Source organism: Takifugu flavidus, chromosome 20 (genome assembly GCF_003711565.1).
Source record: "Takifugu flavidus isolate HTHZ2018 chromosome 20, ASM371156v2, whole genome shotgun sequence".
NCBI lineage: Eukaryota > Metazoa > Chordata > Actinopteri > Tetraodontiformes > Tetraodontidae > Takifugu > Takifugu flavidus.
In genome coordinates this window covers 5,812,059-5,825,620 of record NC_079539.1, presented here as the reverse complement: position 1 = coordinate 5,825,620, position 13,562 = coordinate 5,812,059, and the positions used below count along the sequence as shown (strand labels likewise).

The 13,562-nt window shown below is 45.4% G+C and overlaps 1 protein-coding gene and 1 long non-coding RNA gene across 14 annotated transcripts in view; both read right to left on the bottom strand.

Moving 5' to 3' along the window:
- Positions 1-9,839: 9,839 nt before the first annotated feature.
- LOC130516969 (uncharacterized) lies at positions 9,840-10,747 on the bottom strand. Its single transcript, XR_008947611.1, has 2 exons — positions 10,530-10,747; positions 9,840-10,247 (listed from the first exon to the last, which is right to left on the bottom strand). It is a non-coding gene; the product is annotated as an uncharacterized LOC130516969 (long non-coding RNA).
- A 214-nt stretch (positions 10,748-10,961) lies between these two features.
- Positions 10,962-13,562, bottom strand: part of LOC130516967 (probable E3 ubiquitin-protein ligase HERC1) — a 28,257-nt gene continuing 25,656 nt past the window's right edge. For all 13 annotated transcript variants that reach the window (XM_057018433.1, XM_057018437.1, XM_057018435.1 and 10 more), the window contains 5 exons: positions 13,388-13,464; positions 13,029-13,281; positions 12,743-12,895; positions 11,581-11,886; positions 10,962-11,488 (listed from right to left, as the gene is read on the bottom strand). In XM_057018433.1, the coding sequence (XP_056874413.1) occupies positions 11,303-11,488; positions 11,581-11,886; positions 12,743-12,895; positions 13,029-13,281; positions 13,388-13,464 (975 nt within the window). In that variant the 3' untranslated portion in view covers positions 10,962-11,302. The remainder of the gene's footprint in view (positions 11,489-11,580; positions 11,887-12,742; positions 12,896-13,028; positions 13,282-13,387; positions 13,465-13,562) is intronic.

Genomic DNA, 13,562 nt, shown 5'->3' with positions numbered 1-13,562 from the left:
GGCATACACAGTGTCCACTTGCCATGCGTAGTAATCCCAAAGGATTGGCAAGTATTTTTAGTAATGGATTTACTGCCATCTGTTGATCCCTTGATGGGAGGAGTGGGCCTGTCCCCGGCCTGCTGAGTGTTTTCAGTGTGTGTGTGTGTGTGTGTGTGTGAGGTGTGTGGGGCCTTTTTACGGGTGTCTCACTTGCATTCAGGTTTGAAAAAAAAAAAAAAAAGACTTTAACATCACCATTCAGACAATCCAGATGGAGATAGAATAGGATTGCAACGCCGGAGAGAGAATTTTGGTATCTACGGCAACAAAAGCAGCACTGACACTTCTAATCCCATCAGACATTGGAGGTAATCCAGATCACCATTAAAACATGTCTTTGATTTGTGTTGGTTTGGAGAATAACAGCACAAACACTGCAACCACCACTAAAATATATAATTACACTGAAGTAAATACAATGATAAAACACTCATAAACAAAAAAATCTAAATATTAATAAGGAGAAGCCAGGAATCATCCTCATTTGACGCCATTCTGCCCTGTTGAAGATTACCTTCCCTGTCCCACATCTGTCTTTGGCTTGACAGATCTGTGCCCATCGTGGCCCTGCTAATGCACCAGTAATTGGGCTTTTACCATCACTTTCAGTGTCTCTGCTTCAAGAATTAAGAGGAAGTGTGTGAAGAGCCTTTTTAAAGCTTTTTCCCCGTCCGAGAAGGAGGCAAAATAAAATTTTTGCTCATGTAATAATTTCTCTCTGATGCACGTGTTGCAAGGGGTGTTTGTATGTGAACTCAGCTCCTGTAACGCCACATATTTACCACGCTGCATGCTTATGTCCACGTGTGTGTGTGAGTGATGCTTTTAAAACATAAATGTGCATAAATGTGCATAAATGTAAAACATAAATCTGAAGCTGAAGGATGCTGCTACATCACGACCGTGAGATTATGTGAATCTAAACATTAATTATGGCTCCAAAAAGTCAAATCGCCTAACGTTGAAAGCCAGAGATTTCGGGAAAATCCCTGAAATAATCCGCGGTGATCTGAAGTGCTCGAGCTCCCAGACGACGCAGACAACGGGCACCAGCAGACAGGCAAGTGCGCATCTGTGCGTACGCAATTCTAAAATGTGCGTGTGTTTTGTGCACTTTGGGTGGTGGGATTAGAGAAATTCAAGTCATTTTATGGTAAAAGGATCCACCATGTTCCTGGTCCGAGTGGAAAATGACCCAAAGGTTGGTCTGAACAACACATGTAACGTCGGGTCCTCCTCTTCATCCTCTGACTGGTTTGATCCTCCCCAAGCAGCACATCGATCATGGTTTCTCCCTCTCATCCCTCTGTTCCCTCTTCATCTGTCCTCCCAGAGCTCTCACTCACCCTTTATTTACCGAGATTCCGTCGTGCTGGAAGGCTTCCTGGTGTTCAGCTCTGCTGAATCAGCAGCACATCAAGGTTAAATCTGCAGGAAAAAAAAAAAAGGTTTCCCGCTAAGGTACAATTACCTCATCATGTGCTGCTCTTGCCTTTGAAACGAGATCGGCTTCATTCTAGGCTTCAAAAAGGAGGATACAGAGATTCCAAGATTGTGATTATCAATATCAGTGTGCTCTGACTTGATTCAGATCACGTTTGCATGGACCGTGACTGGAGCAGCTGAGTTTTGTGGTGGTCAAAGAGGATTCAAGGTCATTTCGTAGCACAAAGTCTCTTAATCTTTGAAATTTCTTGTCTTGGATTGAGCCCCTTCAAGCAGAGTTTAATCCAGAGCTGTCGCTCAGCGAGCTCCACCCGTCCAACGATTACGTTTAAGGTTGACAAATCTTGGCGAAGACGCCAGAATTTCTGAACAGGCCTCAGTTTGAACTCCAGACAACACTTCTGCAATTGTTTTTATGGATGCAGACCTGCATTTGACAGAGAAAATAGCCAAAATAGCCAGTTTATCCAGGAAGAAAAACCCAATTTTAAATTAATTTACCCTCACTAATCCAAATCAGTTGACCCTAACTGTGCCATGAAGGAGAGTCTACAAATGTCCAGTGGTCCCCAGCCCCGGCTCCACTATGTGGGTCAACATTAAATATGAGAGGTTTGGTAAAATGTTGCCCACTGCGGAGGTTAAGGAGGAGAAACGGCGGCAGTGTTCTCCACCATGCTGGGAAGTGTGTTTTCATAGGACATAATCCTTTGTGACATGAGTCAACACTGCAACTTTAACTTTTAAAGGTTCATTATGGGCTAAAGGAGCTCTGGACAGAGCCTTAAATACAGGTTTAAGCCCTTTGAGCTCATCCTCATGAATAATTAAGAAGCCCGTGATGGCAAAGTGCCCGGTTCGATTCCCAGCTAAGGAATCAATTGCTAATGACTGACTAAGCTCGTCAGTAGATGCAACGCTTAACCAGCAACAACCAGCAATGATTCAGCACGACAAAGCTCAGACTCGTCACAGCTGTTGTCCACAACTTTAATTTCCTAAAGGAACACTTGTCCCAATCACCTTCTTCTTTTAAAATATGGACACTTAACAGGCTTGAGGAAGGATTTGGCCTCTCAGTCTCAATTTAACAGCATTGTATTTGTGCTTATTGTCACTTTCTCAGTCTTTCTTCTTTTTTAGTTAATGTGAAGCATTATGTGGGACAGAAAAAGCTGTTTTAATATGAATAATATCATCAACAATAATTTTTCAAGTCTATTATCGGGTAAATCAGCTGACTGAGACTGTGATGATCCCCGATTTGCTGACAAAATGCTAATATACACCACAAGTGCCCGAGTGGTGGCGATTCATGCAGCTCCCAGCAAAAACGTTGGATGTGTCAGGTGAATTTCAACAGACAAATTTCAGAAAACTTCAGAGAGCAGCATCCCGAGTTAAAGAGGCTGTAGCGTCCCGCCAACGGCGAGGACAGCGGATCGATATTTGTTTGTAAAAATGTGGGCAGCGGCAAGCGCACGACCTGGACAGCATAAACTGGAGGAGTGGAGAAATTGGATTTTTCTCAGGAGAAAAGCAAAAGCAAAACTGACCAGACTGGAGATCCCATTTTAACTGCACTCTGCCAGGAGAGTTTTAAGGGTTTTTTGAGGCATGCAGCAACCATCTCTCACCATCAGCTGCTCTGCTCGCCACAGCAGAATCCTGATTCAGTGCCCGTGGATGTTAGATGCAACCTCTGCATTAGTTGTGGGGATATTTGGTCCATGAGACAATTCAATGCAGTCTCTGAGACCATGTTAGTGAAATAAAAAGTAGCAACGTTGTGCCAGCGGGATGCAAATGGCGGCTTATCGCAGCTAACAGCTGTGTAAAGTTGTCAGCAGCATCTGATCGACCACCCAGAATTTCCTGTGATGAGAGCAACTTTCTACTCAAACATCCATCAATTCCCTTTGTCTGTTTTAAGAAGCCTTACATCATCACATAAACACTCAATCTGTCTTCCATGGCAACAACTGTGCTGACAGCCTGATATCTGATTGGATATCGTACGTGGCTCTAATCTTTCCATTCATATGAGACAGTTGCCATTTCAATAATTAAACTGCGTCAGTTTGGCGTGAGCGCAGAGACGAGAGCCTACGCCAGGAGTGGGGAAAGAAAAGAAAGGGAAAAAAGGCTTGATCGGGATGCTTGGAAGATACTTTCAGAGCCAAACACAAACACTGAGTGCTTGAGGATGGTGGAGACTGTATAGGAAAATGGAAGTTCCTCTCTTCCATCAACCAGCGCTCTCTGTCTCTCTTTTCCCAGCTGGTGATAAATCTGCTCTGCTGGAACCAAAGGATAGGTTGCTCAGAGTCAGTCCACCTACATGCAAAAGAAAAAAACCCATCAGCGGAGCAGCTGTAAATCCTGCCGGGGGAGAAGCTAGCAGGTCGTACAGCAAGGCTCCGAAGCGGTGGGACGCTGGCAGCGTCCAGCCCGTGACGGATGTCCTGACCACAATGAGGCTTTCAAGAAAATGAGCTTTCGCAGCCAAAACACACACACACAGTTACAGTTGATCAACTTTCCTCCACTGCAGGAGGCGTGCGGGCTTCCCTCTTCTCCGCCCGTCCTCGCCACTCATTGGGGAAGATCAGACTGAAGTCTGGCATTTGTGGTGCTTTTTCTGGACTCGGAAGCGTCGCAGGGTGGAGGGGGAACAGCGTCAGACTGCAGAGCAGCATTAGGACGACAAGTGACTGATCCAGCTGCCACGCCTGAAGGAGCGGCGTGCTGATTGATCAGGCCAGATATTTCCTTAATCAAAGACAGTGGGCCATCCACTGTAGGCATGTCAGCATGGAAACGCACGCACGCACGTGCCCGCTGTCTGTGCATGAATAAATAAATACACACTAATCACAATTTCCCCACCCAAGATGCACTTCCATTCTCTAGCTGCTGGGCTTTCTGCACTAAATTCTCCTTCTTCATCCTGTTCCGCCATCTTTTCTCCCTGTCAGCATTTTTTTTTCTATTTCTAGGCAGGAGGTCAGCGGTGCAGCTTCCCTTGTTTCGCCTCATAGCTGATTCTCCATTCGCTCACCAACGACGGTCTATTTTATGCCTGGTTGTTAGTCGCCATGAAAACCTGAGACGATCCCAACGTAAACAGGAGGGATTACAGCCATCCTTTACATTGGGAATTCTAAGAAGCCCGGCAGAACCGTCTGCTGCCGTATCATCCACTCTATATTCTGTCATTTCGGGAAAATGCACAGTCTATTCTGAGAGGTCGGCGTGAGGTTAATATGTGCATCCACACAGGTTAGAGCGAGCAGACATTCTTATTCAGCAGGAAACCATCAGATTAACATATCGCCTGCTGCCTCTTGGGGAAGAATTATTCACGCTGTATTCTGCAAAATGGTATTTTTATGCATCCACACAGCAGCGTTGTGGAATCTTCTCTGCACTCAACACAAAGGAGATGTTAATATGAAACAAAACCTTCAAGACGAACCAGTAATGGTTGCCTCTCTATCATTTGGAGGGACATTATATGACATAAATATGCAACACGGATTCAAATGTTTGAGCTGCACAAGAGGAAACATTGAGCGTTCTGTCATTTCACCGATGAAGTCATGGTTTTACTCCCAGATCAGGTGATCACGCCCCACAAACAGCCTGCAGGAACAGTTTCTGTGATCTAAAAGCCTCAGATGTGTTTCTGACACGTCCCTTCTCAGGCATATTGGTTGGGATACTTCCAGATAGCTGCAGCTCACACCTCAGGGTTGAGGGGACAAACGGAGCAGATATTTCTCGCCGTTATAAATGATGAAGGTGGAATATTTCCAGCAGAGGCTTTTATGTCTGACTTCCTGTTTCTTCTGATATTGTGTCTATTGATCTTCAGCGTAGCTCTCAACTGTTATTCCACATTATTGCAATTTCAGTGATGCATCACTGTTCTCTGCCTCCTTCACGCCGGGAAAAGTACAAGGCGGCGAGGAGAAGTTTGAGATTTTCGGCATTAAATGTCACCTTTGTCTGCATCTGCCAGTTGTGATGGATTTACAAGCGCAACCTGGACAGAGGTGTAACACTAGAAGAGCAGGCGCGGCATTTACACGGGGGGGTGGATTTGATCAGGGACAGGACAAGTGCACCGTGAGGACAATCCGCCGAAGCTGGAAGGAAACATCTAGGATTGTTGTTCTGTTTCTTTTTAATGGGATTAACGGGGGTAAAAGCTGCAGGCGTGAAATATGAGAGGCCATCAGAGGATCTGTCTGCATGTGCTGAACATAAACAAGAGCACAACCGGCGTGAGGTGAGCCGGGTGTGCTTGCAGGTTCCCCACACACACACACACACACACACACCACACACACACACACACACACTCACACACACCCACACCCACACCCACACACACACACACACACACACAGTCAGCTGCATGATTAATATTGCAGTTAAACAAGAAGCTGGAGATAAATCACAGGCGCTGCTTAAAATACCGTCTTCAAGGCTTTGATGTCAGCACAACTACGCAAGGACTTTATGTAGGTCGAGCTGGAGATCGTATTCTCACCGCTGTACTGTAACACGTGGCGTCGTGTAGAGCTATTGAGCTGCATGTTCTGGCAACAACCCAGCATGCAATGCATGGAATGAGCCTTTGACGCATCCTGCAACATTTGAAACACAAAGCGGCGTCTCTTCATCCCTCCAGAGCTGCGCGGACCTTCAGAGCTTTGCTCCACACGCACACTGACGTAACGCAAATGCAAATGTACACAGGTTACAGGGGGCTGCAGCGAAAACACGAGCCTTTTGTCCAGGCCCTTCAGGCTGAAGGCCCCCACGGGCCGACCAATCACACACCCAGCGCAGGGTCACCTATGATCAAGTATTGAGCTCACGCAACATTATTACTGCGTTTCTCACAAAGTTTAATGTGTGTTTATGGGCTGTGGTCCCACACGCAGCACAGTGTTGTCCACCGTCATTTGGTACACATTTGCAGACTGCACTGCAGCACTATACAACCCCCCCCCCCCCCCCCCCCCCTGAGTCCTTGATACGTCTTCAACGCTCTGCTGGCTGCCGTGTTCATTCGCTTGCCGCCCTCCTGCTTTGATTCACGTCCCCGCGCCGCAAATCGTGTTTCCACTTTTACACGAGTCTTGAAGTCCCCCTGGGTGCACGATGAAGGGAAATTTGCATATTTGTGTGTATGTTTATGAGGAGTGTTTGAGGGATACATAAAAAAAGGCTGACTGTAAAGCAATACGCATGACAGCGAGTGGCAGACAGCAGTTTGGGTGGATTTGATTACCCTGCAAACGTATATTTGATGGCTCTAGTCCGCTTGAACATGATTGCATGTATTGTTTGTACCATTTTATGGCCCTGCTCTGGTTTTCCACGCTCATGGGTATCTTAACTAGGTCTCCCATAGCTCACCCTTCTCTTTCTCCTGAGTCATCATCTCTCTGTCCCGACCTTATCGTGCAGTTTAGAACAAAGCCTTCCAGGTAGATGTGGGCTGGGAGTGTCCCAGAAAATATCTGCACATTTATTTATTTTTTCCTTTACTAATATTAATGGACAAGCCCAATGTGCACAGATGGCGCACACCAGATGTTGGTGATTGCGGAGAAGGTGAAATGATTCCCGGTTTCAGCATCATTAGCAAATAAAAAAGAGGAGCAGTGCAGAGAGACAGACAGACAGAGAGAGAGAAATTCCCTTTTGTGGCTCCTATTCCATAAAACAAACAGGGATGCCCTTCGCTGATGTAATCAGTGCTTTATATAAAAAAGATAACTCACCAAGGTCTCTGGTCCAGATGTTGTTATGTAAGCTTGGGAAGCCGTTGGCCAGCTTTGACATTGATAATGAATTGTCATGTCAGCAAATGGACGGACGGACGGACGGAGGTACAAATTTAACAGCAACATATTGTGATGTGGATTAAAGTGAAAGAGGATTCACTGAGCATCTGTGGGTGTTTTTGTCTCACCCGCACGGTGGATTCCATTCAGTTTCTCAGAAATGGCGTGCCGGCGCCGGCGGTGCTGACCGGCCGCCCTCATCTGTGCGCCAGGGGTGAAGGTTGCCCAGATGTGCAGAGGGGAGCAGGGCAGGATGCTCGGGAAAGCAGCGGGAGAAATGAATGAGTCGCTCTTAAATGTGCAGGAAAAGCCTGATGAGCAGTGATGAATCACTGTTCAACCTTAATCAGCAGAGTTTAATGAATAGATAACTAATTTGTGAGCTTTTCAAATATATCCATCAGCATGATGGTAATTATGGGACTTTGAGTTTAAATGAGAAGACAACAGGAGAAGCACTCGCTCCCCCCTGCTGCACCACAGCTCAGATCATTAACAGGCTATTTTTAATGCCAAGGAAATAAATTATTCCAGGGTGGAATAGATGTTCCTGGGGCTACCTTGGCTCTCCTCTAGGCTGGACATGTCTGACCCCCCCACCCCCAAGGCATTTTTTTGACACCTCAGATGTGTGGAATCCATTCAAACGTAGCTGAAATCACTGGGGTTGGCCGGTTTCCAGCTGAAGCAGAGCTCGCAGGCTTGATCACAGCATCACTTTAAGTATTCTGCAAAGGTCCAGTAATGTGAGGACTTTACTGCACCTTTGGACTCTGATGCATTATCTGTCGGAACACTCTGAGCACGTTCCCAAAGTTCTCTTTAATCCTCTTTAAGGGTCCTGACATAGCTGAAACCTCCACTCCACGGGCTGTTTAAAAGCGACTGCAACTTAAAAGGCTGCTCTGGTGATGGCGACATCTGTTCTATTATGGGCAGGTTTGGGAAATTGTAGTTTAAAAATTGGCTCTGGAGGGGGGGGAATATACAGCAGCTTGCACTGTTTCTGGGAACATCACACCTGTGGTTCCGCAGCTGAGACTCGCGTCTTCAGCTTCTTCCTGCCATCTATCTGGCACACATCACAACAGCCTGAATGCGTGTTGGCAGGCCAGTGAGCGCGTCCATATCACATCACCGCGTGAAACCAAAGCCGGGCCTCCAGTCTGGTGAGGCGAGCGGCTCACACTCCGCCTGTCCCGGCCTGTAAGGAGAGAAGAGAAACGAGCGCACCTTGTCACCTCGCCATCTTGCCAAATTCACTGACCCGCGGCAAAGTGCCCTTGTTTTCACATCACATATTGGGATAAAATGAGATCCTCTGATTTGGAAGGAGGAGGAGGAGGAGGTGCTGAGATCAGGTGACCAGTCACTCCGGGTGGCTCAGCCAGACTATTTAGGTCACACCCTCCTTTGTCTAATTAAAAATGCAGGATGAGAGATCTGCTTCAGTCTTTTTACTACCAGCAGCCCATCATAATAAAGAATAATAACATTACTAATAATAAACGTGGAGGATTCTCGTGAGTAATTTTTAAGTCCTGACTCACTGATCAGACAGAGGAGTGAGCGGGAGTTTTAAAAAAAGCAGTTATAGCCTCCGTACGGCAGATGCTGCAGCACTAATAAAGATAAATCTAAAAGCCATTGTGCTCAGTCAGTCGCTCACTTTCATTTGGGGTTTCACATTCAGTTCATAATTTGAATGGGAATGATCCAAGGAAAAGCCATTAACTGTGGAGGGTGCAGATAAAGGGTTTCTTCTCCCCAACTGAAGTAACTAAGGCTCAGTTAGGAAGCGCACGTGCGTCTTCTCTACAGGTTCCTGGTTTCTATAAACTCCACGTGTGCTCGCTCGTGACGCACAGGCCTTTGCGACTACTTCAGGGGCAGCACAGAGAAGCAGCGTCGAATCACTGGAATCAAATCGCAGCCTGGTAAGAGTTTGTACGTCCCTTTGGGAACTCTGTCTTCCTTCCACATTCCAGAGACACATTTAGTTATGAATAAATGGAAATAAATGTATGAGTGTGAGCTTATACGTCCGTCTGCTGCATGATATAAGCAGGACTGACAGCAGAGGCCGTCTCCATCGACACAACTGTCTCTGTATTTTCTAGTTCAGCTCTGTTGGCTAGTCTGAGGCATTTTAGTGTAGCTTTTCCACTGACTTTCACTTCCAGCAGCTTCTCCTCTTGAGTGAAGGTTGATGTTTTAAGTCCCTTTTAAGTTCCCTTTTAAATTTGCCTCCTTTCCTTCAGCCTGATGTCGTCCATCTGTGTCTTGTTCTATCTCACCTGTGTCCAATTAGCTCCTCCCTCTGTGGATTCAACAGTGCACCCCTGTGTGTAGTCAGATGCCAGAATGCTGTAATTTGGGCTCTGCACGTGCTTGTAATCACATCTTTTCCCAGTTCTAACCTGAATTCATTTCATCTTTGAGTTTTGGGTGAATGAGTTTGAAAATGAATAAATAAATACATAAAACTCTAATTACTGATCAAACATTTTAACTGTAGACATGCAGTAATGGTCACAAAATTCTGTTGGTGTTTTGTTTACATCATTTTCTTGATCAATTATATAAATTGAGCATCATTAAATCAAATATATCTAATGAAAACTCCCCTCATTCCCAACATCAGTACCGTGCTGCCTTAATGGATGTTCTGTGAGCTTCACTTGTGACAGGACTAATTAGCTGTTCGGAGGTAGAGAGGTGACAGAGATTAGCTGAAGTGCACCATCAGCTGTACTGACAAAGCAGTGCGAGGGCCGATGATCTCTCCTTGCACTCTTGAACTTGCTTCCTTCTCCCCACTGCATGCACACTGCCCCCCGGCGGAAGGATGCGACACTGCAAGTGAGATATGACCAGCCTGGCTCGGTGCTGCAGCTGAAATCCAGTACATTTGTCTTGATAAAACATGGATCTTGGCTAAGAAAATGAAATTAAATATATTTGAGCTCGTTTCTCTATTCCTGTTGGTGAAATAGCCTTTCCCCCTCTTTCAGTTAGGGTCCAGTGAACCATTTTTTTTTGTTCAAATCCAAATCAAAGTACTAAAGCATAATATGGGTTTCCATACATCAGCAGTAAGGATTAATGCAGAGTCCTTTCTTTGTGCTTTCAAATGTGTGCAGTAGTTCAGCTGATGCATGGCTGTGATATTTATACCTGGTGAAGGATCTTCCCCTCTCAGAAGCAGGACTGCTGACTGCAGGTTGAATTCCGTCTCAGTGGCCACGTTACCACCCGGCGTACAGATGGGAAAACCAGCCACAGCATGCAGACAAATCACAGGGCCTCATGCTGTGTTCGCTCAAGAGCATGGCCCATCAAATAAACATCTCTTTGAAGTGACAAGAGACACAAATGCTTCAGATTTCTGCTGTGAATTTAGAAGTTCTTTTTATATTTATAGATGTTGCAAGATGTTCTGCTCTGATCTGTTTACTTTTAAAACAGCTCGGAATGTAGAATTCAACTGGATTGAGCTTTTTGTTTGTTTTCTTAATTTCACTTTGCTAATTATTGTAACACGAGTTCTTGCCATGTAAAACTGAATGCCAGATAGTCCGGGAAAGATCTCAAACATAACACACGAGCACTTATTTAAACACTTTATTTTACAATAATACTGTCTTTTTGTGACAGGCCATTAAATTATTAAATAAATTCAAACATACAGGCACATTATCTCCTTAGTTGTGGCTTTATCAGCTATTTTTCTTTAAACGCTTGTTCAGTATCCCTGTAGTTTTGGATAAGTGTTGACATAATTGCACATCATTTGTTATCATTTTAAAAACCAAAACCACATACATACTTAAATGATTCAACATATAAAGGGTACACTGCCTTTTAGGTTTGGTGAAAAAAAGAGAAAAAATAGTGCATAATGTGTAAGGGAGATACATTCATCACCCTGTTGGCCATAGCTGCCTGCTTCAGTCGTCGGTGCCGGAGCTGTCCGCTGGCTCGGTGTTGTGGGTCAGCATGTAGTTGTCCATGTCGATGGAGGGACAGTTGTGGATGGAGTACCGCAGCCTCTCGCTCAGGATGGCCTGGCTCGTGTATGGGGGGAGACGGAGTAAAAAGAAGCAGGTCTGAGCCGTTGGGAGGCCGTTGATGGGCTGAGGGAAATAATAAGATGACGTTTAGGAGTTTAGCTTCACTACTGTTGCCTTTTGTAGGAGGGTTTTGTTGCAGTTAGAAATGCTCTCACCCGATCCACCTTGATGATTTGGAACTTCTGTGTGATGTCAGCAGGGTTGGAAGGCAACCTGGACCTGCCGCTGACAAAGCGCAGGAACAGCACCCGCTCCTCATTGGTGAACTCCTGCAAACTCTGCCAGAACCAGACAATCAGCTGGTGGCTCTCGGTGACATCGCGGTAACGCACCAGCTTCTTCAGCATCTCGACAGAGACTTCCGGCAGGCCGCAGACCAGCTGCTCCAACTGCTGCGGAGTCAGCAGGGAAAGGAGGGGAACAGGGATGATGGTGGACATGCCCTCTCTGACTGCTGCCACCTGGACATGACAGAACAACGTCAGCTTTGATGCTTCTGAGATGAAGGGAACAACAACAGCACCACACAAAGGCCGTCTGATGAGCACTGATCAACCCTGATGCCCAGACAGGACTTTCATACTACAGAAGAGTTCAAGACACTGAGGACTAGAATTCTCTTTGGTCTCCAAACACATCAGATTTCTACTCTTTTCACTTCACATGTGCAGTTTACTTGCTTCCTATATTTATAATATAGTGTGACTAACTCTTGAAGTGGATCAAGTGCTTTGTCTAAACTACAAGGCATTCTTTTATTTAATGGTGCACAACAAGTTTAAGCGACTGTGACACTTATGGAAGAATCTAAACTAACCAGAATTGTTCAAATCAAATTGTGGCTGAGTGGACGTAAAGCTGCAAACGGAAGCCTTCCCACTACTGAGAATCTATCTGCACCACCAAACACGGGTAAAAGCATAAACCATTAAAACAATCAATCAATGAATAAATGATACACCTATTTAGGTAGATGAAAAGTGGCAGATTTGTTGCTACATCTTCCTTTACTGACCTCTGTTTTTAATCTTGGCTGCAGCAGTCACATTTAGCATAATGTAGTGACAAAGAATCAAGAGAGTTCTTCAATAGGAATGACTTTCTAACTGTTTCAATTTAGCTGGTATGGGGGTCTGTTTTTTCCAGCAGACAGTGTCACAGCCTGTGTAATGATATACACTATCGGCTACTAAAGACTGCGTGATGATGACCAAGGTACAGCTAATGATGCATGAAATAGACCTATCCTAAAGACGTTCCTGGATGTATGATGTAGGTAGTTGGCTGTATGCTCCCAGATCCTCCACCCATTCAAACCTGTGAATCCATTTCATGCAGCCTGTAGTCCAGACCTCTCTCTACATAGTCAGTTCTGTTAGCAAAGGTCAGGGCGATGTTTTGACCTCCAGGTACAACAGGGACCAATCTTCCGTCTGCACTGTGAACCATAAATGAATCCAGTGGGATCATCTATGAGAGAAGATACGACACAAGTGACAAAGAGCTTAGAGTCATGGAATCAAACAACAAAACCTTTCTTTCATTAAACTAGAAACTAGCGGTAACACTAAATATTGACAGACAGCATTAAGACCCATCTCACCACATGAAAATTATCCTCTGTGATCCCACTGTTTTCTAGGTGAAGGATCCCTTGGAGTGTTCGGTAGGTGAGCAGGTCAACCTCCTCTATGTCAGCGCCGCCCAGTGGAATGGAACAGAGCTGTTTCCAAACCCACGGAGCCAGATGCAAATCCAGAGGTTTTCTGGTGCGGATAGCCACAGCCATGAGGATGCCCAGGAACCGAAACTGGATCATGTGATCCTCTGAGAATGCCGCTGGATTCAGTAGGAACCTTCCGTGCAGCAGAGCCAATGTTGAAGGTAAAAGCCATTTTGAGAAAATTAGATGTTATGTTGCAAGGATACTGCTTTATGATAAGATGACCATAAAATGAGCACCTGTCTGTGTTACTGCCCACATCTGCAAAGCCATTTGGAGTGTGAATCAGAAGATCCACCGCGCCAGACTGCAACTCCTGGTAATAAGATTGGATATTGTATATAATGAAATACATTAAGAGGACAGAGAGAATATTACAGAGCATCACTTGCTCCATTATTCGCTGTCCCTGTT